The following is a 27,001-nucleotide window of genomic DNA, read 5'->3' on the forward strand; positions in this document are numbered from 1 at the left end:
TTGAATTGTTGTGGTTTTCGATGAGAAACAAGCAGCGCTATGAATGAACTTATGTAGCTGAAGATTTAGGCGGGCGTTATGGCAATAGCCTATTGCCATAACACGCCTACCTAATAGTTACCCATTCCTATTGCCAATAAGAATGGGTAACTATTAGGTAGTCACGAAAATCACCTATTTGAATTCGAACTCGAACTCGATTATTATTATTAGTTCACAGATCGAAGTGAATATCTGAAAATACTCAATCGTGTACTATCTTTATATGACAAGTGATGCAGTCATGTAGAGTGAAAAATGATCGACACACGATAGAACTTTTGAAAGTAAATAAAATTTATTTTAAAATAAACAAGACTTAATTCAAAATTTAAGATAAATAAAGAAAAGATAACTTTATGAAGAAAAAAAGCTTCATTAAATAATTCTGAAAACTTTTTATATAATAAAAATACAATGGATATTTATAGAATTCTAAATCCAGATAGTAATGAATTAAAGAGTACTAATCTAAATATAAAACATATTTAAAGACCTAAATTAAACAGAAGTAATATTTTAGAATTCTTAATAAATTAGGAAATATAAATAAAACTTATCTAACAAAATAAAGAATCCATCTAAAACTAGAAGTTCTTATGAAAATAGGAAAATAAAAGTCTTCTAGTTTGGTATGGATTTATGCACCGCATCATTTTTGACTCAGCGTGTAGTGCGGGAAAAAATCGATGCATGATCAAACTCTTAAAATTAAGCAAGAACTAATCCAAAATCTTAAAATAAACAAAACTTAATCCAAAGCCTATGGATAAATAAAGCAAAAACAGTTTTATGAAGAAGAAAACTTCATTAAATAAATTTGAAAACTTTTTATATAATAAAAATATAATAGGTATTTATAGAGTTTCAAATCTTAATCTAGTTAGAAATAAATTAAAGAGTTTTAATTTAAATAGAAAATATATTTAAATACCTATTTTTTTATAAGTGTATTATATTTTAGTATATGAAATCTCAAATTTAAATATGAGATAGAGCCAAATGGACTAAAAAATCAATCATCCTTGATTAGTGATATGAGATCTTGAATTTAAGTTTGGTTTAAAGTCAAGTGAACGAAAAAATCAATCATCCTTGATTGTCAACTTTTTCATAAATCTTGATGATTAAAAGCATTGTTTTAAATTTTGATCGGTCCATTTGGCTCAATTAAGAATGGAATTGAGCTATGACCAATATAGACTATCCCTAAAAATGAAAATTTATGAGATTTGGCCAAACTCGGTGACTTGGGCGGCCCATTCATTGATTATATGGGTAGAGTGGGTTTCGATCTCTGTTTTTTTTTTTAATTCTTTTTTTTTTAAATCATTTTATACACGTGATAATTATTAGTTGTAGTTAGTGACACGTGATAATCCTCAACAGGAAAAAAACATTATATAACTATACTTTATGGTTTTTTGACCTTTCAAACGCAATATTATATGTCTGATTCTACAAAACTCTAAACTCCCAATCTAAGTTTATTATTAGTATTTTTGGATAGTCAATTTTGAAGAAAGATAATCCACTAAAACTAAGTATTATTGATTAGAGTTTAAGAATAAAGTAAATTATTAATTAATTTTTATATTTTAATGAAATTAATTATTTAATTTTTATATTTTAAAAAATATATTATTTAATTCTTATATTTTATTTTTATTAAATTATTTAGTTTATTCATCAATTTTTTTATTATTTAATACAAATTAACTTATTATTTAGTATCTCTATTTTAGTTAAATTAATTAGTTAGTCTCCATATTTTAAAGAAATATATTAGTTAATCTCTGTAATTTGACTCTATTAACTATTTAGTTCTATAATTATTTTTTATATATAAACTATCATAATCCTCTCCCTCTTATTTCTTTATTATCCCCCCTTATTTCTCTCTCTCTATGTTTTTTCTCATTTACACCAACACTTTCTCCCCCTCATTTTCTTTTTTTTTTTATCTGTTGATAAAAATTGTACAAATTGTCTACAAAAAAAAAGTTATTCAATTTTATTGAATTTCTAAATAATGAAGGAAAGTTATTTCCCAGTGGAGAAAATATAAAAATGATGTTCAAGAAATTAGCAATTTGAAAAAAAAATATAAATTCAGATTTAATCTCCACAAAACGAAATATCTATTTTTATCTAAAAAAATATTTTTCAAAATACCTGAACCAATTAATTAGTTTAATTAAAATAAAAAAACTAAATAATAGTGTTTTTCAAAATACAGAAATTAACTAATTAGTTTTTTTAAAATAGAGGGTTTAAATAGTAGTGTGAATAATATAAATAATGGGAAATTTGAAGGAGGGAGTAAATAGTTTAATGAAAATAAAATACATAAACTAAATATTATATTTTTTAAAATATAAGGATGAAGTAGTAATTTTATTAAAATATAGAGAATAAATAGTAGTTTTCCTTTAAAAATAAATTAGACAACTTCATCAAATATTAAAAGGACATATTTTGATATGCAAGTTAATATACTAAAATTAATTTATAAAAATATTATATTTAATAATTTAAAGTTTGACATATTATATTATTAATTTATTTAATTTTATATTATTTTAATATTAGTATATTAATATTAATGTGCAAAAAATTATTAGTTACATAACGTAAATTTAATATTTATTAAATGATATATAATATAATATTAATTCAATATATTAATATTAAAATTAATATATTAATATTTATAAAATGAATTAATTACATAAAATTTAATATTTATTAAACAGTATTGACGATAAATAGTCTATTGATTTAACCCCGAACTCTCCAGAAAACCTTGACTAAAAGAGAGATATTTGTATAGCTAAACAGCCAAATACGCATTACACAAGGATTTCCAAGAGGATGTTTAGATTGACCTGCAGTGACAAAAAGCTATTTTGATGATTTGTTTGGTGGCATGCATGGTTGCTTCATTTATGTATCAGCATATTTTGACCTGCTTGCATTTTATTATATTCTAACTTCAATATTTAGCCAACTACAACTACATTGGCCAACTTGTAACTTGGAAGTTTAGCTAACCAGAAACACCAACTTGAAGAGTTTCAAAGTTTTCCCCAACGACATCAACTACCCAAGTCTACCTCAATTCCTATATAATCCTAAAACCTGAGTTTGCTTTCCTCATTCTAAACATAACAAAGATCTTTAATTTCCTTTAAGATCTATATCAACACAATGGCTTCTTTCAAGTGCTTGATCTTTGCTGCATTCTTCATTGCTTTATCATTTGAAGTTGGCTTGGCTGCTCGTCATCTTCAGCAATTGCCACCTTCAGTACCAAATTTTCCAAAGCCTACACTGCCACCATTGCCTAGTGTTCCAACTCTTCCTCAGCCCACTATGCCTACAAACCCATCTCTGCCTAACCCTACACTGCCTCCACTTCCAAGCTTGCCTACTGTTCCGAAGCTTGCTTTGCCTCCATTGCCGAACATCCCCACAATCCCCACTATCCCAACAATTCCTTCCATCCCATTCCTTTCTCCACCACCTGGTAACTAAATCATTGATATTTTCATTGGTCGTCAGTTCACTTTGTGGGAGGAGATTCGAAACTTGGACTAGATTTATATATGCATATTGGAAGACTGCTACTACTTCCCTTTGTTACTTTCTGCAGAGTTCCTTGTGACTCATATAGTCTCTGATAGCTTGTTCTTCATTTATTTTATGGGTTTGAGTATTTTAGCTGCTTGTTATGATACATTGGTTGTATGATTGTAATAATAATTTGAGATTTTCATGATGATTAATTACTAGCTATTATATTGTATTTTTATTGAAATGACATTGTGGCACTATTGCCTTATTCATTTTTTTTTATCATAGACATTTTCTAAATAACAAAAAGATTTCAATGGTGGAATAAATATTGGTTTAGTTGAAAGAAAAAAATCTTAATTTGGCCGTTTTTTCAATTCTATTAGGAAGTTTTATTTTTAGTAACAGTAAAAAAAAGTAAATAGTTCTCTATATGGGCTTGACAATAGCTCGGCTCCAAAAATAGTCACTGAATATCAAGAGTCATAAAAAAAATAAATAGATTAATCATAAAAATTAATAATAAATTATTCTGTTGCTAATTAGAAATAAATTTACAATAAAATAAAAAATAAATTTATAAAAAAAATTAGCAATAAAAAAATTTAATTGCTAATTTTAGTGTCAAAAAATTGGTTGTCATGTCCATCCTTCTTAAATAGGATCAGTGTAACCTGTAACTAAATTAACAGTATTTTCTCTAAACAATAACTAATTAACAATAAGTATATGCTACAAATTTAATTTTATAAAAAAATTAATTGAAAAATAAAATCAATATATATTCAGATACTAAAAAAAGCAATGCTATTAGATATTCCAATATAAAATACTGGTTTCTAGCTAAAATTTTCCTTACTAACATATGCATAATCTATGTAAATTTTGAAAAATATAACACAATTATTTTAAGAAACCAACAATGAAATCAAATATTAAGAATAAGAAAGACATCAAAATAAATAAAGGTGCTTATCCAATAAACTTAGCATCATTTAATATTTACACAATTTTATCAAAGGGCAATGTTATCCAATAAATTTTTTTTGCTAATTACTAAGAAGGATTTGCCAAAGTTTGTATTTTTTATTATTTTTTTTCATCAAATAACAGACATAGTGATAACAAAGTTGAATGACCAAACAAGCTGATTCATATAGCTGATTCCAATTAATTTGGGGTTAAGATTTAGATGTTGTTGTTTTATGAGATAAGCTTACCATACATATTAATAAAACACCCAATTTGAAAGTTAGAGTTCCTATTAATTAAATTTGCCAAGAGATGTACATGTACTTGATACATGTATTTTGTATAGTCATTTAGGTTAAATTTCATGGCCATTTCAGTCACTTGTTAGTTACTTTTCGCCAATTTTATTAGTTATTTAGATAGTTTTCCATAATTGTCAATTTTTGAGTTAATTTGTAATTTTGCTTTGTTTTGTAGGGAAAATGGTGTTTTTGAAGGACTGAAAAGAAATTATGCCAATAAATAGTGATTCCTACAGCCAAAGATATCAAAAACAAAACTTGAAAGTTGAAGAATGCAAAGTGGCCGAAATATGCATAACTTACTGCGTAAATTGTGCAGTTCTGCACAGGGAGAAGAAGCAATTTTCCAGATATGCCAAAACCTACATAAGTTATTGCATAACTTATGCAGATTTACTCATTGCTTATGCAGCTTCACGAAAATGTGTATAACTTGCTGTGTAACTTATGCAGATTTACTCCTTGTTTATGCAGCTTCACGGAAATGTGCATAACTTGCTGCATAACTTATGCAGATTTACGCCCTTCTTATGCAACTCACGAAAAACTGCATAACTTATGCAGTCTCGCACTCTGCTTATGCAGCTTCATGGAGGAGACAATCAAAATGGCCGAAACTTGCATAAGATGTTGCATAACTTATACAGATCCATTCTTTGCTTATGCAGCTTCACGCAGAGAGCCCTAAACCTGCCTAAAACTGCATAAGGGCCTGCATAACTTATGCAGTCCACTTATGCAATTTCATAGAAGACTCCAAAGCTTGAAAAAAAACTGCACAACTAACTTGCATAGCTTATGCAAAATCACGGGAAGCACCTGGAACCACCAATTTTGCATAGAACCTGCATAAGAAACTTGCACAACTTGTGCAACTCTTCATAATGAGTTGGCAGAAGATTTCCTCACGTGAACTCCTCCTCAAACACGCCATTTTAGGGCTACTTGTCAAAAAGATATAAATATGTCATTATCTCATTTCAGAAAGGAGAGAGAAAAAGGAAAGAAAAGAGCAGCAGCAGAGGAAGAGTCAGAAAAACAGAGCAAAAATGTCACTTCTCCATTTCTGAACCAGATTTGGAGTTTTCTTCCTTTCTTCCTTATTTCCTACCTTTCTGGCATTGGGTTTCTTAGTTCTTAACTTAGATTTAAGATTTATTTCCATATTTACTCAGAATTTCACGTAAATATTATGGATAGTGAATAATTTTCAATAGATTCTAGAGTTGAGATGTAATATTGGAGATATTTTATGGATTTTGATTGGGTAATCCATATTTTGTGGTTTTAATGAAGTTTTATCCATTTTTTGTGTGCTCAATGACATGTTTAATGTAGGATCACATTAAGTATTATTTTTAATCTATGATTGAAGCACCGAAAGGAGAAAGCCTTGTGATAGATAAGCAAGAAATTAGACTTAATTAACTTAGATCTAGAAATAAACTAGGGATTAAGAGGATTTACAGATTAATTAAGGAACTTAATGAGTCTTTATTAATTTTAACTCCACGAAAGTAGGATTAGATTGATTAAGGCACTCTTTGTCTCACTCGAAAGAGTATTCAAAGGATTTAAGAATTAATCTCCTTAAAACCCATAATTTCCATAAGATTGGATAACCAATTTAAAAATCCCAAAATAGCTTGAATATGAACTCCCAAACTCCAGAATTGCCCTTTTATCATTGTTAATTTCTAATCAAATTTAATTGCTTGCCATTTCAAATCTTGCTATATTTCAATTTGCTTTTTTTAATTTACCGCAAATTTAATTGAATCTTCACATTGTTAATTAGATCATTAATTTTGCATATATAGATTTCACACTTCAATATCTATCAATATATTGCTTTAATTTTAAAAATAGTTCAAATTAGTCAAATTTTTATATCAACAATTCAATCATTAATAAAACTCTTCATAGGAATGATATCTTTTCTATATTACTTATACAACCCGTGCACTTGCGGTTGGGCCACATCAGTACTTACAAGATATGTAAGTTTGACATCTATAATTGACTTGTGCTTTTTTATTGATTATATATGGAACAAGAAGCAACAGCTAGCTAGCCTAGCTTCCATATTTATAATAGTTTAGCTTGGAATATAATCTTCCTTCTTGTTTAGTTAAACTAATGGATACGTTTAATGTTTCGTTTGGTTGCAGCAAATAGGAAAATAGCCAAGAAATCTCCACATAAATAGATAGAAAACAAGAATATGTCAAATAGATAACTTTCTATATCCAACATGGAAGTTTTACAGGTGAGGAGTTGAACTGCCTGCGTACAAGCTTTCCTACAGACTCAAACTTGAAACTCCCCAATTTTTCTACTTCCCAATATCCCTACAAAAGCCCAGCACAAGTGCAAAATTAACACAAATAAGACTCAACACAGATTTCAACATTTAGCAGTTGCTGCAAGCTCTTTATACCTTTTAAAGTAGTCCTTGTCTCTGTTCCAAGTTATGGCCAAAATTCATGCCTCATTCTTCATATTTCCACTGTTGCTGATTTGCCTGATGAACTGCCACACAGTCAGGGTAGAGGCGCGTCATCTCCTGGAGACAACATTGCCTGAGGTACCTGAGCTTCCTAAACCTGAGTTGCCTAAGCTGCCACCACTGCCTAATGCTGAGCTTCCACCATTGCCTGAAGTTCCAACCTTGCTAAAACCTGAAATTCCTACTCTGCCAAAACCTGAATTGCCACCTTTTCCCCATCTTCCTAATGAGTTGCCCAAGCCCACATTGCCTACCATACCAATTCTTCCCAAGGACGTCACACCACCTCAGTCAACTACTAGTCCTTAAATTAATAGCCATACCATTTATGCTTCAATATTTTATTTTCTGATTACTTTTCTACATTTCCAGTGTCATATATGATATCTGTGATGCCCCTTACTCGTCTATTGTATAGCCGAGCAAGAAGTGCCACATTCGGTGCCGGAGCACTCTATCTTGTCTTGTCATGTCTATTGTAAATTTTAATGTCATTTAAGTCAGGTAATTTATGTGTAATTTTTTTTTTTATATATCTTGTTTCTGTGGAGACCCGGACAAATCCTCCTCTGTTTTATTAGCATCTGGTGGGTTCCACTATCACCTGTTAACATATTCATAGTCATCTCACATATTTCCATATCATATTCTCTTTTATCATATTATTCACAACTATTTATGAGATCTCAAAATGAAGTATCATCTATTGCATTCATATGAAAATTCATAGATAATAAATTACAAGCTTTCATTTCAAGTCCAAAATGAAATACATCATAAACTAGTAATTACATAATGACTAAACATAATAAACCAAAATATTAGTCTATACATGGGCCCTACCAAAATACAAAAGACTGGTGAGGTGACTCTGGACAATGGCAGATCTAGTCAAAGCTCTGTCAGTGCACTACTGGTGCTGCTGCTGCGGCTGCTGGAACTGATCTCCAGTACTTACGCGATGAAAAACCAACACGCTAAGCATAACGCTTAGTGGTGCATAATTTATAATAACAATAATTTAACATATGAAATAATATCTGCGACTCATAATTTTTAGGTCTTTTATATTTTTATTGCTCTTTGGGAACAATTAACATTATCGGGATCTTTTATGATTACTTATTATATTTTAAGTCTTAATTAATTTTTTATCAGTACCCAAGAAACCTATAACAAATTATAAAAGCTGGATGCACGGGTGTATATTGGTTAGACAGCCATATGTCTATCCAGTATACGTCTGTTAGGCATGAGGCCAGTTGTCTGGCACGAGACCCGCTGTCGGGCTTGTAAAGCCAGAAATAAAGTAGGCACAATGGCTAGTAAGTAAGCACATAGCCTGTAGAACAATCATACTTGACATATATTGTCAGTTTATGATTTTCTCAGTAGGCAGTACTGCTATCTGTTGTCCCTAATTGGTATACCAATTTATCCAAACTAAATAAATAAGTCTAGGTATACTATGGGCAATTAAACATTTTTAATTAATTTAGCACTATTCACTATTACTATTTTTTAGTACTGTTCATTGGTACCATTAATTTCATATTAATAGGATATTAGTCCTAATTTATATATTCATATCATTTTTAATATTTAATTTTCCTTATGAGTATTTTAATTATCCTATATAGCATTTTTCCCATGAACCTTTCTTCAGGTTCATGTTGATGTGTTATCTTTATCTAGGAATATGACTAGGTTAGGATGTCTATTTAGTCACACTTCCTTCATAAAAATTGCTCCTCTATGTTTAAACTTGAATTTCAGTTTTTGAATCACTGAATTTGGGGTTATAGAACTCAAGTTATGGTCAAAATACCAAAGGAATAGTATTTTGGGACAATTTCTAGGTTAGCAGTTTTAGTGACTAAATTTGTGCTAACAATTTGATTTGGTTAAAGGCGAAACTGGGTCAAGTAGTCTTCATGAAAAGTTTAGCCCTATGTCTAAGCTTTCCATTGATGAAATTTTAGGTCATTTGGACCAGTATAGAGAGAGTTATGAACAAATAAACACGTACTGTTCATTTGGTCATTTTCTGGGTTGGCAGTTTTACTGATCCAAATTGTGCTAATAATTTGAATTGGTTAAAGGCAAAACTGGGTCAAGTGGTCTTCATGAAAAGTGTATCCCTACATATAAGCTTTCCATTGATGAAATTTTAGGTCATTTGGACCAGTATAGAGAGAGTTATGACCAAATGAACACGTACTATTCATTTGGTCATTTTCTGGATTGGCAGTTTTAGTGACCCAACTTATGCTAACAATTTGAATTGGTTAAAGGCAAAACTGAGTCAAGTGGTCTTCATGAAAAGTGTAGCCCTATATCTAAGCTTTCCATTGATGAAATTTAGGTCATTTAGACTAGTGTAGAGAGAGTTATGACTAAATGAACACGTACTGTTCATTTGGTCATTTTCTGGGTTGGCAGTTTTAGTGACCCAATTTATGCTAACAATTTGAATTGGTTAAAGGAAAAACTGGGCCAAGTGGTCTTCATGAAAAGTGTAGCCCTATATCTAAGCTTTCCATTGATGAAATTTTAGGTCATTTAGACTCGTATAGAGAGAGTTATGACCAAATGAACACGTACTGTTCATTTGGTCATTTTCTGGGTTGGCAGTGTTTGGTCATCCGAGTTTGGGCAGAGAATTGGTCATGATTTTGACAAAATTTGGGTAGGATTTCTTCTTGAACAATGAAGATTTGGATGTCCTAAAACACCTCCAATTAGCCTCATACCAATTGGAGTCACACTTTGTCAGTTAGGGTTTAACAAACACACTGGACTCATTGAGTCCCAACCTGCAGAAAATTTGACACTCTCAAAATTCAATCTCCTCTTTCTCCAAACTCCAAATAAGCATACATGTCACTTCTATTAGCATCAATCTCAACACAATTAGGTCAAATTCAAAAATGTCACAAAATCAGCAATTTCAAGTACACAACCCTAATTTCAAATATCAAATTCACATATATAACCATGAAATCAATTCCCACATATAATACCTTGTTAATTAACTTCCCTAACTAAACTAAAACCAACAAAATCCATCATTTTCATGGTTCCTCTAGGGCTACTAAATTCAAGGGTTTCTTTCCCAAATTTTTCTTTTTAATTTCATGTAAATCTTCACTTGGTTTAGCATGATTTTCATGCTTAAAAAAGAGATTAAGAATTTTGAGCACTAACCTTTTTTGTAACTTGTTAAACTTCACTTTCCCTGCTTCTTTTTGGTATCTATAGCTTCCTTAGGGTGTGGGGAGTATTTTTAATGATGAGTGTTATGGGTTTTGGTGAGTGAAAGCTTGAGAAATCAAGCTTGGAAGCTTAAATATCAATGGAGGATTTGAGGGGCCAAGGTGGGCGGCACAAGGGAGAGGGAGAGAGAGAAGAAGTGGAGGAAGAAGATGAAGGTGGTTGGGGGTTTGTCGTATGTAGCTTATATATTTATATTTTTATTGTACTTAATTTTGTTTTAAATTTTCATAAGCTTATTTTTCTTTTTTCTTTTTTTGCTTTTCTTCTTATTTTCTTCTTCTTTTCTAATTCAACTCATAATATTAATTTGTGTTAATTATTTTTATTCTCTAAATTTTATTTTTGTACTAATTTATAAATCCTCTAAACTTTAATTTATTTTTCTCTAAATTTTTCCTATATTTTCTTAACATTTATTTCTTCAATTTATGCCTCCTCACTATAGTTTAGGTGTAGTTCCAGATATTTTGACTGTCCGAACAGATATTAGTCGTGAGAACAGTAAAATGTACGGACTACCTACGGCGAGGGCGTTACAATATCAGACCTGAAAATGTTGCATCTTGAGTGTCTGGTTCATGTATGTATATATATATATATATATATATATATATATATATATATATATGTACACACATGTTGTTTCAATTTCTTGAGTGTTGGTTCTGTTGAAGTTCGTATTTTCTATTAGTTGGAGTGCTGTTTCTATCTGGGCGTGGTTATATACTGGAGGGCTATTGCTATTTTCTACTGAATTTATCATAGAATTTCTCTTACTATATAGTGAACTGTGGCTTCTTATCTAAATCTCAATTACCATGAATGTTTCGTTTGCTGCTTCTTTGGGCCGCCATCTTTATTTGATATGAATGCTGAAAACAGATCAATAGAAAATCATAATAAGAATTCAAGGTATATGCACACACTCCATTTTGAAAAATAATTATATAAATAAATCTTATTTTTCTATATTAAGTAGGATTTTATCTCTCTTAAAGTAGAAAAATTTTACAAGCATGGCAAAAAGTTTGAATAAATTATATTTTTATATAATTTTAAAAATTAGAGAATGTTTTAATAATTCTTCAACAAAATCAAATTTGTCTATTTGATTTTACTGATATCAAATCTAATATCTAATTAGTAAATTAAAATTCAATTAATAAGGAATTCAGTAATATTATATTTTTAAAAAAATATAATTGTTTTTATATATATACATTTTTTATCATACAAGATTAACCTTATAACTAATTTAATTATTATTTATAATATTTTCAAGAAAATTTACAATTTAGTCCCTGAAATTTACCATATATTACACTTTAGCCTCTAAATTTTGAAAAATTAACTATTTAGGCTTTGAGTTTTGTAATATATTACACTTGATTCCCTGAATTTTGAGAAATAAATTATTTAGTCCCTATAATTTTAATATATACAATAATTTAGTCCATGTGATTTTAAAATTTATAAAAATTTCATTCATTAATAGAAGAATTAAATTGTTTTATATATTAAAATTATAGGGACTAAAGTGTAATATAATATAAAATTTACAGGCTAAATAATTAATTTTTTAAAATGCAGATACTAAAGTGTAATATAGTGCAAACCTAGGAATAAATAAACAATTTTTCAAAATTTAGAGACTAAAGTGTAATATAAAATAAAACCCATAGATTAAATTGTAAATTTTCCATATTTTTATCTATTATTTCTTATAATTTTAAAAGATTTAGTCATACAAGAAAATTAATTTAAAGGCAAAAATCTTATAATTAATAAATTTTATAAAAGATAATATGGTCTAAATAAAATTTTAAATCAACTCAACTATAAATTAATAAGAAATAACTAAAAAAGTAACCGCAATCTATAAATAATCTGTTTATCAAAATTTATAAATAAAATTAAATAACCTTCAAAAAAAAATATTCCAAGAGTTGCATCCTCTTTCAAATCCAATTGTACTTGGAATCCCAAAAAGATTGTGAAATCAAACACAAACTTACTCCCCATATATATATATATATATATATTTCCCCACAAAATCCCAAAATCAACATCATCAAGACAGGAGAGAGAGAGAAAGAAAGAATGGAGTCACAACACAATATGGAACCACCACTCTGCGCTTATGGCTGTGGCTTCTATGGATCAATACAGAATCTGAATTTATGCTCCAAGTGTTACAAAGAATACCAAAAGCAAGAACATACAATAAAAGCAGCAACTTCCTCTTTTAATGATACGTCAATTATTAATGAGTATATAATTTTGGTATGAACAAAAAATTTCTATTTTACAAATGGATGTACTCTTTAATGATTTTTGAAGAAAATTAATAATGCTATATATAAAAGTGCACACTTTGACATATTTATAAACTTTAATGGTGAATTGTTAATTAGGTCCAGAATTCTCTTCAATTTTCCAATGGAAAATGAAATCTCTAATTCTATATTCTGCAAACTTAATTCCCATATCTAATTAAGCTAAACATGTCTGAGCAAATTTTATTAAAATCACTGTGGTCATTCCTATCAAACGCACAAATGCACAAATCAACCTAAAAATTGTACATGATGATAATGAAATAACCAAACACTGTTGTTCTTAAAAAAAAACAAAAAAACAAAAAAAAAAAAACAAACACACACTGTGGTCTGTGGCTAGTTAAGGATTCCAATTTCAACAATCCAATTATTAAACCACTTTAAAAAGAATAACTTGCTTTGACTTAATTTATCATAGACCTAATACACATATATGTGGGCGTCACCTATTTTATATATAGGTTTCACTATACATATTGTGTCTTAAATCTATAATAGATTGAGTGTAAACAAGAATTTCCCCTTAAGAGAACCCACTTCCGCTTGGAAATCCAAGATCAAAGTTATAAGGCATCATGTTTGTGTTGAACCCTTCATTTCTTAGATTAAAAGGAAAAGCCCCAGTTTCAAGTTTTGAATAATAGAAGTAGGGATGATTTGTGGATTGAATCAGAAGCCGATCATCTAGTTTTGCCACATTTTGCCTGAGCACCTCTAAAGCTGCCTTAAGCTGCTCAAGCCTTGGCAAGTCTAGTTCCTCTATAGGAGACTCCCACCAGCGCTGTTCCGCGCCAACTTTCCTCATTTTGTCAGGCTCCTGACCTCGCTTCTTCTCCATTTCCAATTGGTTCATAACCTAGTGCATCATTATAATAGTTTGGATTAGTGGCTAATACTAGCACTATACATAGCCGAGTGCCAGTCTTTTAATGCAGAAAAAAGTGAGTCATGCACAAAACATCCCACACTTGTATGCAGTCTTATCCTTATTTGCAGAAAGGCTGTTTTTGTCTCTGAACTGTGATGTCTAAGTCATAAATGGAGTAGCTATACCGTTATACCAAAGTCACCATTTCTGCAAAGAGAGGGTTTAAATGCTTACGGAGAAAAGATTTTTCTTTATAAGTTTAGGACAATATTAGTACCTGAGTGAGCTGCATATTGAGCTCCCGGACCCTGGCATTCCGGTGAGCTTCGATAAGTTGTAGAGCACACGACGAAGGTTGGGGAGGGTTTCCAGCAAGAAAACGATCGATGACCGCTTCAACAGAAGGGTGACCAAAGGAGAAGACCTTCATGCTAGGGGAGAAGATTATAACGGTGACTTCAGCACCACAAAGAGTGGTAAGTTCGCTAGCTTTCTTAAAAATGCCATACCTACGTTTGGAGAAGGTAACCAAAAGGTTACTCTCTCTAGGTATTTTCACCATATCCAATTTTTGCGACCCGTGCTCTTTCTTGATATGGCTGCTAATCGAAGTGAAAAGATTTCTTGGAATAGTATGCAAAGCAGGGAAATGAATCAGCATTTATAGGATCATCTATTCTAGATTTGACATGCAGAATCACTGTCCATATTCCTGTGTTCTTGGTGATATTTCTTTGTACTTTTCTTGCATTTATTATTTTACTAGTTTTGGCATTCCCAGAATCTCCTAAAAAATAACATATTTGGTATAAAAATAATGAGTAATAAACAAATAAAGCTACTCTCATTCTTTACATCATTCGCCAATTCATCACTAACAGCAAGATACAGTGAAGATTGGCTATGCATAGGTGTTATTTCATTGGATGAAGATAAGGTGGTGTAGGTGTATCCAGTTATGACGAACAAGTGCATGATTCGTAAATTTGGTATAGACTTCATGAGTTACTTACCCTCTTAACCAGATACAATGAAGAATTTGATTCGACAAAATGCTTAGCATTTGTGTTCATGATGTCATTTAGGTGTAATTAACCAATGAAAACAGCAATTAAATTCCTCATATTTCTCCATATATAAACCTTTTTCTTGAACTTGCATTCAGATGGTAATTTTTGCTCACATTTTTAATAATTAATTTACTATAATTAGGAAAAATTATTCTATAATCTTGATATACCAGATCATAATATATATAATGCCGCGTTTCAAATCAGTAAAATAAAGATACATCAGCACAACACGTGAATAAAAAATTTTTCATTAAAAAAACTGGAGTATAATGATCGTATATTAATGAGTTAACTTCAAATGATATATACACATATATAACTCGAATTAATTATATTAATACTAGTCATACATTCGCGCATTGTATGGTAATAATTTAAACTTTTTTATTTTTAATTTTTATTTAACCTAAATTAAATAAACTTTAATTAGTTAAATTATTTATTTTCTTTATATATTCTTAATATATTGACAAAAATTTTAGTTATTATATTAATTTGCATACCAACACATACATTGATTTAGAAATATTTTGTTTAAAATAAAATAACCGATCAAATTAAAATTTTGAACCAATACTTTCCTTATTCAATAATTAGATTCAGATGGTTTTGAATTTTTTAAAAACTGATTTAATTGATTTGGTTTAGTTTTGATAAAACTAATTCACTTTTAAAATGTAAATTATTATAAATAAATTAATTTTAACACTCAATTTTATGATAAAAAAATAATTTATTATAAATAAATTATTCAATTTAGTTAAAAAATTACGATGAATCAAGAAATGTAAATTCATTATGAACATTTTATATTATTTTCTTAAATTAATTTTAAACAATAATTTGAGATATACAAAATCAATTTATAATATTCTTATATTTTATTCTTGTCTTTTTAGCTTTTTTGCAATGACAGATTAAAATTTATTAAAAAGTAAATTTTTTTACCATCAAAACCTTTAAATATAAATATATAAAATTTAATTAAATTTCAAATATTTTATCTTTTTTAAATTCTAAATATTTATATTTTTTCTTAAATTATTATTTAAGCATTATCTTTCATTTTATCTTATATTTCTAATTTCAATAATTATATAATTTAAGATAAAATTATTCAATTAAACATTATGTAATAGTATTAATTATAATTATAATTAAAAAAAATAAATTAAAGAGAGATTTAAAATTATTATTTATTAATTATCCCAGATGTCAATTAATAGTGAAGTTAAGTGTCAAATTTTTGTTAAAAGTTTTGAATTCTAACTTTCATACACATATATGTATTAGATGACTTGATGTTACTGGTTTAGTATTTTTTTTTAATAAATAAGAATTTATTAATTAATAAACCAGGAAAAAACTTAACAAGATAAGGAAATGCTTAGGGTTTGAGGAAATTGTATATATGAGCCAGAAATAAGAGCAAAGAAAGATTTATGTGTGGAATTGGATGAGAGAAATCAAGTTTATATATAGACGCAAATAGGGAGTACCTATGACCAATAGAAGCGTAGTTGGAGAAAAGGCAAAGCCAGTTCTTATCAATATTCCGTTGAAATAATGTCATTTGTTGAATTGTTGGCTAAACAGATAGAATATAATAGTATTATTGTTGTACACTTAATCACATGTACAGGAAATCAATTTGTTTATTAATTTATCCAGCTTAATAGATTACTCGCTAGTTTGAGATAAATCATCTCCCATTTGAAAGAGAAGGAAAGTTTTTTTATCAGGGTTCACTTTTATAACTCTGCCATGAAATAATTAGTGTTCATTTTTATATGGATGTATTTAGAAATTTAAAAAAAAAGAAAAAAAAAAGAAAACATTTGCCTCAATTTATAATTTATTCAAAAGTTTTAATTTCTGACCAACTATCTAAATATTTCAATTTTAAAAAAATTATTCAAAATTGCAATTCAATTTTGAAAGAATTTGATTTTGTATATGAGGATTTTGTGAAACAAAATTCAAGAGTATTTTGTTAAGTATTCATAAACACATGGTTCAAGTACTGTAATATTGTCAATTGGTCAATTGATATTCAATTTTAGCTAAAGTTTCTTCAAAATTTAAAGGTTTTGATAATTAGTGAAAAATTGAAACGTTTAAATAAAATTGTAAATTAGTGCAATTTGTTTTTTTTTTTATCTAATTAACCTTAAAAAATTTGTAAAACATATTCACATTTAGAATTTTAATAAACAATCGAGATCATTAAAGAAAAAAAAAATTATTCAACCTAAAATGTTATTCAATTTTTAAGAATTAGTATCAGAGTGTACAATCAATTAATCAATTTAAAGGACTTACTTTGTGAACTCAAACCAGCTAGATAAGGAAACACATAAAGATCCATAGTCTGATTGCTGATATTAATTAAGATTAGTATAACAATACTTTTATTCAACTTCATTATTAGCCAACAACAGCAACAGCAACAGCAACAGTTGCTGTTATCTTCTCATTAATACCATCTTTTTCTTCTTAGATAAAATCTTAACATGATAAAATACATAGATTACATAAGAGGGTAATAGAGGTTAATTTTTAGCCAAGAGATTGGTAATTGTTAAAGTAATACTACAAAGCTGGCTAAATTTTTTGTTGCTATTGGTGAATGGAGATACAGTCCCTGGATTTTCCTTGAATCCGTTCTCACAAGACTCTGCATTGGACATGGCAGCAGTAACCTATGTATTAAGATCATTGAAAGCTTTAGATTTCAAGGCTGCCATGGATTTATTAAGCTGATCAACTGCATTCTGATAGGCCTCAGAGCAATCACTGAGGCATATCTTCATGAATTTATTATTATTTGAACTTTTGTTAAGAATTTCCGCGATGACCTTCTGCGTTTCACTTCCATTTGATGATGTGATATTTAGTACTAATTCGGCTAGACTCTGCATATCTTTTACATTCGTTGATCCTAGGGTTGATATGCATAGGTCCTTGTATAAGGTTTTGTCACAAGTTTGGGTTATTAAATCTGAAGCATGGAGAGTAGGAATTGCAAGAAGAAAGACAAAGAAGAAGATTGAGAGAGACATGATGTTTAGTGGGATTTTGTTTTTTTTTTTTTTTTTTAAATATAGATACAAGAGAAATTAAGATTGCTTTGTGATCTTAAGTTTTGGTATTTTAAAGGGAATTTATATACTTTGTAGATAATGTTGTAATTAAAGAAAAGGATTTTATGTGGCTGAGATCTTCCATGAGAGAAGAGCTTAACCATCAAAAGCAAACTAATAACACACATTCTTTTTGTCCCCTCCTTTTTGTTGCTAATGGACGGCTCCTAGCTAGCTCGGGGAATTGTAATTGTTATCTTTTTCTTTTTCTTTTTCTTTTTCTTTTCAATTAATTAATTTATGGGATTTATATTTTGAACTAAATCATTGCTGGAATGAAATGATTATGCTTTTGTTAATTTTACCAGAATTATTTACTAAATAAGGATTTATAGAAGAAACCATAATAAACATAAAAATATAAAATGACAACTCATGATAACAAATCATCTCATTATCAAGTTTAGTACATATCCATGAATTGGAAACAAGAATTCATACATGACATAATTGAATGAAACAGCAAGACTACAAGAAGGTGACAGTAGAAACTGATAATGCCCAAATAGGTGAGCAAAACCAGATAGAATAAAAAAAAAAAAATGAATGGCTCAAACAACTCCCAAGATATGTAAAAGTGTGGAAACCCATATACATTTATTATTTATTATTATTTTATTTTAATTAGCTAACAATAATTTAATATATTTATAAAAAATATATATTTTATTGGATGATCTGCTTATTTATTTTTAGATATATATCTATTATTTTTGAAATTTAATATATATCTGCAATCTGAACAACCCAGTTCAATAATAACTCTTATCCCATTCTACACCAAATAAAACTCTTGAAATATATATATATATACCCTAATCATCTCTTCTGCTAAACTTTGCTTTCAAAACCTGTTTGTCACCTCCTTTTTCTATCAAATACTCTCAACATAGAATCCCTAAATTTTTACTTCTCTATTCATCATATTCGATTCTGTTTTCAAGGTAAAAATTCTCATTCTTTATTCAATAATGGGTGAATTTGATTTTATTTTCTTTCATTGATTTGTTACAACTACCCTAGAAATTTATTTATTTTTTTCTTTGATCATTAGTATTGAATTGGGTTGATCATAATTGCTGTTGAACAATAATTGATTATTTTATATATATATATATATATATATATATATATATATATATATATATATATATATATATATATGTTATTATATTTTATTATGTATTTGATATTTTTCTTTAATATTTTGGGTGTATAGGAGATTTGAATATTTAATCAGTCAGTTGAAATTGTCTCTCTTCCATTGAAATAACTATTGTCTTGGACGTTCCAGGTGAGTGGTAATTATAGTACATGGCACCTTTTTAGTCCATTTTAAAATTTCTTAGCATTAAGTTTGTTATTAAATGAAATTTTAAATCAATATTTTAACAATTATTTTACATGTGATTTTCTAGAATTTTATTTTATTATTGAATTTTATTTCGATTTTGATTAAATAATTGATTTTGTCAACTATCTCTGCATTAGAACCATTAGGATTCCGGAAACAGGCCTTTAATGTATTTATATTGATTGATATTTGACTATAAAATTTACCGATGTGTTACTGAATTGATTTGATTTTATTGGATATCTGAAACTATTGAAATACACTATTGGAATTGCATTATCAGTTATTATTTGCTATCTGAAAATTTTTATTGATTTTGATTGATTTGTACAAATTGATTTTCTATTTTAAATTGGTACCTGTGCCCAGTATCTGTTTCTGTTATCTGGCCCCGCCGTGTGGACTATCACGGTATTAGGTTGCATTGTCGAGTCATGCATCACTGCAGTTTATGGGTTGCATTAGTATCATATGCATTGATATCTGTGAAGGAGAAGGAAGGTATCTAATATCTGGTAGCGAGCTTACCATCTGGCCTTTGGTGGTGTGGGGTATCATCACCCTGGTGCACTGTACCATAAAATTTTTATTGAATGAATTTCTTTTATATATATGTTTTATGAAGTTATTTTATTAATGATTTTGACAACATGAGCATGATTTTATTGAATAGAAAATTTATTGTGAAATTAATGGAGCGTCTGCATATTCCTATTCCGTTATGTGCTATAATTATCATTCACTGAGCATCTAACTCAAACCACGTTTTCTCTGTCTGTTATCTATTTCAGATCAGTAGAATTCTGCAGCTGATCCAAATATTCGGTCCATTTTCTGGAGAGGGACAACTTTGATTTGTTCTCATGATATGCCCGAATTCATGTTTTCTCGGGCTAATAATTAGTTTAGTTTATTGAATAGTTTAAGTTTTTATTGAAATCTGTAGAGACTCCGTAGTTTACTTATGGGATATTTATGATGTTTATTCAGTATTTTGTTTATTTGGATTTTGTCTATTTTTGGGATTAGTAAGTGACAATATATTCATTCAAGATACTCTGACAAGGCTTGCATGATTTAAGAATACTTAAATTATGCACCGGTCACGGTTCAGAATTTTGGGTCGTGACAAAGTTGGTATCAGAGCTCGGTTGAGGTCTAGTAAATTTGCGGAGCATAGGATCCTTAACGTCTTTTCAGTTTATCATTGCTTTAGATGTCTGCGTTCTTCGTACCTTCTCACCTGTCTTAATTTGGGTCACATTTTCAAATTTAATGCTTGTTTATTAAAATGAATAGGTGCCTGGGTCTGTTAGACGTAAGAGGAGAACTAAGGCCAAGGGTCTTAATGGTGCAAACCTTGATCCAACAGGGGAGGTACCACCTCAAACTATTAATCAGACATCTGAACAGACGCCTATAGCTAAGACTGGGGCACAACCATTCCAATTAGCTACTGCAACTCAAGCACCTAGGGCTGGTCAAGTTACTGTGGCAGATCTGGCAGCGGGATTGCATGAAGTGAATCGTGCCATTAATACATACCTTACAACTCAACCACAGCAACCAGTGGTTGGCTCTACTTCAGCACCAGCTCAGGATAGGGCTCGATTCCTTGACTCTACAGCCTTTCTCAAGCTAAAACCAAAGGAGTTCACTGGAGATGATGCATTAGCTGATCCCTTAGATTTTCTAGATGACATAGAGAGGTGTTATGACACTATGGGTTGCAGTAGTGCTAGGATGGTGATGTTGGCAGGAAATCAGCTTAAGGGAGTTGCTCGTGAGTGGTATATCTCTAAGAAGAATGGGCGACCTGAAGGTTCTATCCTCTGGCCTGAGTTTCACTCTCTCTTCTTGGAGCGATTTCTCCCTCCTAGTGTTCAAGAGGCTAAGGCTTTGGAGTTTGAAACCTTGAAGCAAGGTAAAATGATAGTTACAGAGTATGAGATGAAGTTTACCAAATTATCCTGTTTTGGTAAACACTTGATTCCAAATGAGGAGAAGAAGGCTCGCAGGTTTGAAAGGGGCTTATGAGACAGGCTAATTGATCGTGTAGCTCCTTTACAACTACCTAAATATGAGGAGGTGGTTGATCGGGCTAGACAGATGGAGATGTCTGATGATGAACGTTAGGCTCGTGAGCAGCGCAAGCGGTTTAAGAAAGATAGTCAAGGTAATCAATTTAACAGAGGACAAAGTCATCAGGGTTCTTATTAGGATAATAAGCAGGGTTCTCAGTCTACAGTTGGCAATAGGGCACATCAATCTGGAGTTGGTCAGGGACGTGAGCAGAGGACACATGCAGGGAATGCTCGGTATAACCAGATTAGCACTGAGCCTATTACCACTCTTTGTCATCATTGTGGTAAGCCACATAAGGGCACTTGTCATTGGGTCACTGGAGCATGCTTTAGTTGTGGACAGCTGGGACACCGTAGATAGGACTGTCCTACTAGTGAGACAACTCAGGGTGCTGGTCAAGCAACACATTCTGCTCCCTCTCAGGCTCAACCAGTTTCAAAGTATAGTGGTAGAAGTCAGGGTGGTAGAGGTTCTGGTGGTAGAGGATTTGGTCAAACTCAGGGACAGGCATCTGGTGGTAGAGGTCAAGCTAAGGTTTTTGCTTTGACTCAGCAGGATGCTCAGGCATCTAATGCAGTAGTGATAGGTACACTTCCTATTTGCTCATTTGATGCTAGAGTACTGTTTGATCCTAGTTCCAGTCATTCCTTTGTTTCTCCATACTTTTCCATGAGATTTAGTACACCACCTACCTTGTTAGAGTATCCTTTATCTGTATCAACACCTAAGGGGGATGCAATAGACATTGATATGGTGTATAGGGGATGTATAGTTCACATTGGAGATAGAGAATTAGCTGCAGATCTTGTTTCTTTGGATATGTTTGAGTTTGATGTGATTTTAGGCATGGATTGGTTAGGATTGGTTAGCCACTTATCACGTTTCATTGGATTGTCATAATAAAGTTGTACTCTTTAAAATTCCTGGGGAGACAGAATTTCAATTTCAGGGAGATCGCAGTATAGCCTCTAGTAATCTTATCTCCGTAGTGAGTGCTAGACGATTATTGCGAAAGAGGTGTAAAGGGTATCTAGCTTATGTTAGAGATGTTCAGGTAGAAGGTGCAGGTTTGGAGAATGTTGTAGTGGTTAAGGAGTTTCCTGATGTGTTTCCAGAAGATTTATCAGGTTTACCCCCGGAGCGAGAGGTAGAGTTTGGTATAGACTTAGTTCTGAATCGAGCCCATATCTATGCCACCTTATCGTATGGCACCCACGTAACTTAAGGAGTTGAAGGAGCAACTACAGACCTACTAGATAAGGGGTTTATTCGCCTAGTGTTTCTCCATGGGGTGCTCTGTGTTATTTGTACTAAGAAGGATGGGTCTTTGAGAATGTGCATTGATTATAGGCAATTGAATAAGGTAACTGTGCGTAATAAGTATCCTCTTCCACGCATAGATGACCTGTTTGACCAACTTCAAGGTGCAAAGTATTTTTCCAAGATTGATCTTCGATCTGGGTATCATCAATTGAGGGTCAAGAAAGAAGACATACTCAAGACGGCCTTTAGGACTAGGTATGGACACTATGAATTTCTTGTAATGTCTTTTGGTCATACCAATGCTCTGGCCGCTTTTATGGATCTCATGAATAGAGTTTTCAAGCCTTTCTTAGATCAATTTGTTATAGTGTTTATCGATGACATTCTAGTGTACTCAAAGAGTAAGGAGGAGCATGAGCAACATTTGAGAATTGTCCTTCAGACCTTACGAGAACACAAGCTATATGCCAAGTTCTCAAAATGTGAGTTTTAGTTAAATAGTGTGGCTTTCCTAGGCCATACAGTATCTAAGGATGGGGTGTGCGTTGATAAGAAAAAAGTTGAGGTAGTGCTTCATTGGCCTAGACCCACAACTGTGTCAGAGATTCGTAGTTTCTTGGGTTTAGCAGGGTATTATAGACGGTTTATTCAAGACTTCTCTCGTATTGCAGCACCTTTAACTAAGTTGACACAGAAGAATGTGAAATTTCAATGGTCTGAGGCTTATGAAAAAAGTTTTCAGGAGCTTAAGACTCGTTTAACCACAGCACCAGTGTTAGCCCTTCCATCTAGATCAGGGGGTTATGTAGTATATTGTGATGCTTCTAGGATTGGTTTAGGATGCGTTTTGATGCAGCATGGACGGGTTATTGCATATGCTTCTCGTCAGTTGAAAAGGCACGAGCAGAATTATCCAACTCATGATTTGGAAATGGCTGCAGTAATTTTTGCTTTGAAAATCTGGAGGCACTATCTGTATGGTGAGACTTGTGAAATCTTCACTGACCACAAAAGTCTCAAATACATATTTAACCAACGTGATCTTAATCTTAGGCAAAGGAGATGGGTAGAATTGCTGAAGGATTATGATTGCACCATACAGTATCATCCTGGAAAAGCTAATGTAGTGGCTGATGCTCTAAGCATGAAGTCTTCTGGTAGTTTAGCCCATATATCTACTAAGATGAGGCCTCTGATTGGTGAATTACATGAGTTGCTAGATCAGGGAGTAGAGTTTGAAATCATAGCTGGATCATTCTTAGCACATTTTCGAGTTAGGCCTATCTTGATTGATCGAATTAAGGCTGCTCAAAAGAGGGATTCTCAGCTGTGTGAGATTATAGATAGTATTCATCAAGGCCAAGCTCAAGGGTTCATGTTAAATGATGATGGAGTTCTTCGTTATGGCACTAGACTTTGTGTCCCCAATGTTGATGAGTTGAGAAGAGAAATCATGGAGGAGGCACACCATTCTGCTTACACAGTACACCCAGGTTCAACTAAGATGTACCGTGATTTAAGGGAGCATTATTGGTGGGGTGGCATGAAGAGGGATGTTGCAGACTTTGTTACTAAATGTTTGACTTGTCAGCAGGTTAAGGCAGAACATCAGAGACCATCTGGGTTACTTCAGCCATTGCCTATTCCTGAGTGGAAGTGGGAGCATATTGCCATGGACTTTGTTGTGGGTTTACCTAGTACACGAGGTGGTTACAATGCAATCTGGGTGATAGTGGACAGATTGACAAAATCTGCTCATTTTCTTCCTGTGAAGACTACATATGACTTTGCTAAATTTGCACAGTTGTATATAAACAAGATTGTTAGTCTTCATGGAGTTCCAGTTTCCATTGTCTCTAATCGTGGTACTCAGTTTACTTCTCGGTTTTGGAAGAAATTCAAGAAGCTTTAGGAACACGAGTAGACTTTAGTACTGCTTTTCACCCTCAGATGGATGGACAGTCAGAAAGGACCATACAAACATTAAAGGACATGCTTCGTGCATGCGTTATGGATTTTGGTGGCTGTTGGGATCATCATTTGCCTTTAGTGGAGTTTGCTTATAATAACAGTTATCAGGCAAGTATAGAGATGGCTCCATATGAGGCATTATATGGTCGAAAGTGTAGGTCACCGGTTTGTTGGGATGAAGTTGGAGAAAGAAGGCTTACTAGACCAGAGTTGATACAATTAACTTCAGAAAAGGTTCGAGTAATTCGTGATCGACTTTTCACTGCTCAAAGTCGACAGAAAAGTTATGCCGACCCTAAGCGTAAAGATGTAGAATTTATGATTGGTGATCATGTATTTCTGAGAGTTTCCCCCATGAAAGGAATCATGAGGTTTGGGAAGAAAGAGAAGCTTAGCCCTCGTTTTGTTGGTCCATTTGAAATTTTAGAGAGAATTAGAGCAGTTGCTTACCGTTTAGCCCTTCCACCTGGTTTTGCACATGTACATCAAGTTTTCCATATTTCTATGCTTAAGAAGTATGTACCAGATCCATCTCATGTTTTACAACCTCAAACCATGCAATTTAGGGATGATATGTCATATGAGGAGCAACCAGTAAATATTTTAGATCGACAAATTAGGAAACTCCGGTCTAAGGAAGTGACTTTGATCAAAGTCTTGTGGCATAATTACTCAAGTAGTGAGGCCACATGGGAGGCAGAATCTGAAATGCGAGCCAAATATCCTCACTTATTTGATTCTTCAGGTTAGAATTTTGTCTATTCAAATTCGGGAACCGAATTTTTTTAAAGGGGGAAGTATGTGGAAACCCATATACATTTATTATTTATTATTATTTTATTTTAATTAGCTAACAATAATTTAATATATTTATAAAAAATATATTTTTTTTATTGGATGGTCTGCTTATTTATTTTTAGATATATATCTATTATTTTTGAAATTTAATATATATCTGCAATCTAAACAACCCAGTTCAATAATAACTCTTATCCCATTCTACACCTAATAGAACTCTTGAAATATATATATATATATATATATATATATATATATATATATATATATATATATATATATATATATATATATATATATATATATATAAATATATATATATATATATACCCTAATCATCTCTTCTGCTAAACTTTGCTCTCAAAACCTGTTTGTCATCTCCTTTTTCTATCAAATACTCTCAACAGAGAATCCCTAAATTTTTACTTCTCTATTCATCACATTCAATTCTGTTTTCAAGGTAAAAATTCTCATTCTTTATTCAATAATGGGTGAATTTGATTTTATTTTCTTTCATTAATTTGTTACAACTACCCTAGAAATTTATTTTTTTTTTCTTTGATCATTAGTATTGAATTGGGTTGATCATAATTGTTGTTGAACAATAATTGATTATTATATATATATATATATATATATATATATATATATATATATATATATATATATATATAAGTTATTATATTTTATTATTATTTGATATTTTTCTTTAATATTTTGAGTGTGTAGGAGATTTGAATATTCAATCAGTCAGTCAAAATTGTCTCTCTTCCATTGAAATAACTATTGTCTTGGACGTTCCAGGTGAGTGGTAATTATAGTACATGGCACTGTTTTAGTCCATTTTAAAATTTCTTAGCATTAAGTTTGTTATTAAATGAAATTTTAAATCAATATTTTAACAATTATTTTACATGTGATTTTCTAGAGTTTTATTTTATTATTGAATTTTATTTCAATTTTGATTAAATAATTGATTTTGTCAACTATCTCTGCATTAGAACCATTAGGATTCCGGGAACAAGCCTTTAATGTATTTATATTGATTGATATTTGAATGTAAAATTTACCGATGTGTTACTGAATTGATTTGATTTTATTGGTTATCTGAAACTATTGAAATACACTATTGGAATTGCACTATTAGTTATTATTTGCTATCTATAATTTTTTATTGATTTTGATTGATTTGTACAAATTGATTTTCTATTTTGAATTGGTACCTGTGCCCAGTATCTGTTTCTGTTATCTGGCCCCGCCGTGTAGACTATCACGGTATTAGGTTGCATTGTCGAGTCATGCATCACTGCAGTTTATGGGTTGCATTAGTATCATATGCATTGATATCTGTGAAGGAAGAGGAAAGTATCTAATATCTGGTAGCGCGCTTACCATCTGGCCTTTGGTGGTGTGGGGTATCATCACCCTGGTGC

At 31.0% G+C, this 27,001-nt stretch overlaps 2 protein-coding genes and 1 pseudogene across 2 annotated transcripts; 1 reads left to right on the top strand and 2 right to left on the bottom strand.

Annotated features, from left to right (window-relative positions):
• Positions 1 to 3,249: 3,249 nt before the first annotated feature.
• Positions 3,250 to 7,707, top strand: LOC110637920 (protein PELPK2-like). Its single transcript, XM_058150654.1, has 2 exons — positions 3,250 to 3,568; positions 7,433 to 7,707. The coding sequence occupies exons 1-2, from the start codon at positions 3,250 to 3,252 to the stop codon at positions 7,705 to 7,707; spliced, it is 594 nt and encodes a 197-aa protein (XP_058006637.1).
• Positions 7,708 to 13,536: 5,829 nt separating this feature from the next.
• Positions 13,537 to 14,542, bottom strand: LOC110637924 (agamous-like MADS-box protein AGL62). The gene is made up of 2 exons (XM_021788307.2): positions 14,159 to 14,542; positions 13,537 to 13,869 (listed from the first exon to the last, which is right to left on the bottom strand). The coding sequence occupies exons 1-2, from the start codon at positions 14,540 to 14,542 to the stop codon at positions 13,537 to 13,539; spliced, it is 717 nt and encodes a 238-aa protein (XP_021643999.2).
• A 2,964-nt stretch (positions 14,543 to 17,506) lies between these two features.
• LOC110637922 (pectinesterase inhibitor 10-like) lies at positions 17,507 to 18,016 on the bottom strand (annotated as a pseudogene).
• Between the last annotated feature and the right edge of the window lie 8,985 nt (positions 18,017 to 27,001).

The sequence above is a fragment of the Hevea brasiliensis genome, chromosome 8, assembly GCF_030052815.1.
Source record: "Hevea brasiliensis isolate MT/VB/25A 57/8 chromosome 8, ASM3005281v1, whole genome shotgun sequence".
Classification (NCBI taxonomy): Eukaryota; Viridiplantae; Streptophyta; class Magnoliopsida; order Malpighiales; family Euphorbiaceae; genus Hevea; species Hevea brasiliensis.

Bases quoted from the DNA above. Each gene is read 5' to 3' on its own strand.
- LOC110637920 (XM_058150654.1), top strand. From the start codon at position 3,250: ATGGCTTCTTTCAAGTGCTTGATCTTTGCTGCATTCTTCATTGCTTTA. The intron at 3,569-7,432 runs GTAACTAAATCA...ACTGCCACACAG, and splicing joins ATTCCTTTCTCCACCACCTG to TCAGGGTAGAGGCGCGTCAT.
- LOC110637924 (XM_021788307.2), bottom strand. From the start codon at position 14,542: ATGCTGATTCATTTCCCTGCTTTGCATACTATTCCAAGAAATCTTTTC. The intron at 13,870-14,158 runs GTACTAATATTG...ATGATGCACTAG, and splicing joins TCAATATGCAGCTCACTCAG to GTTATGAACCAATTGGAAAT.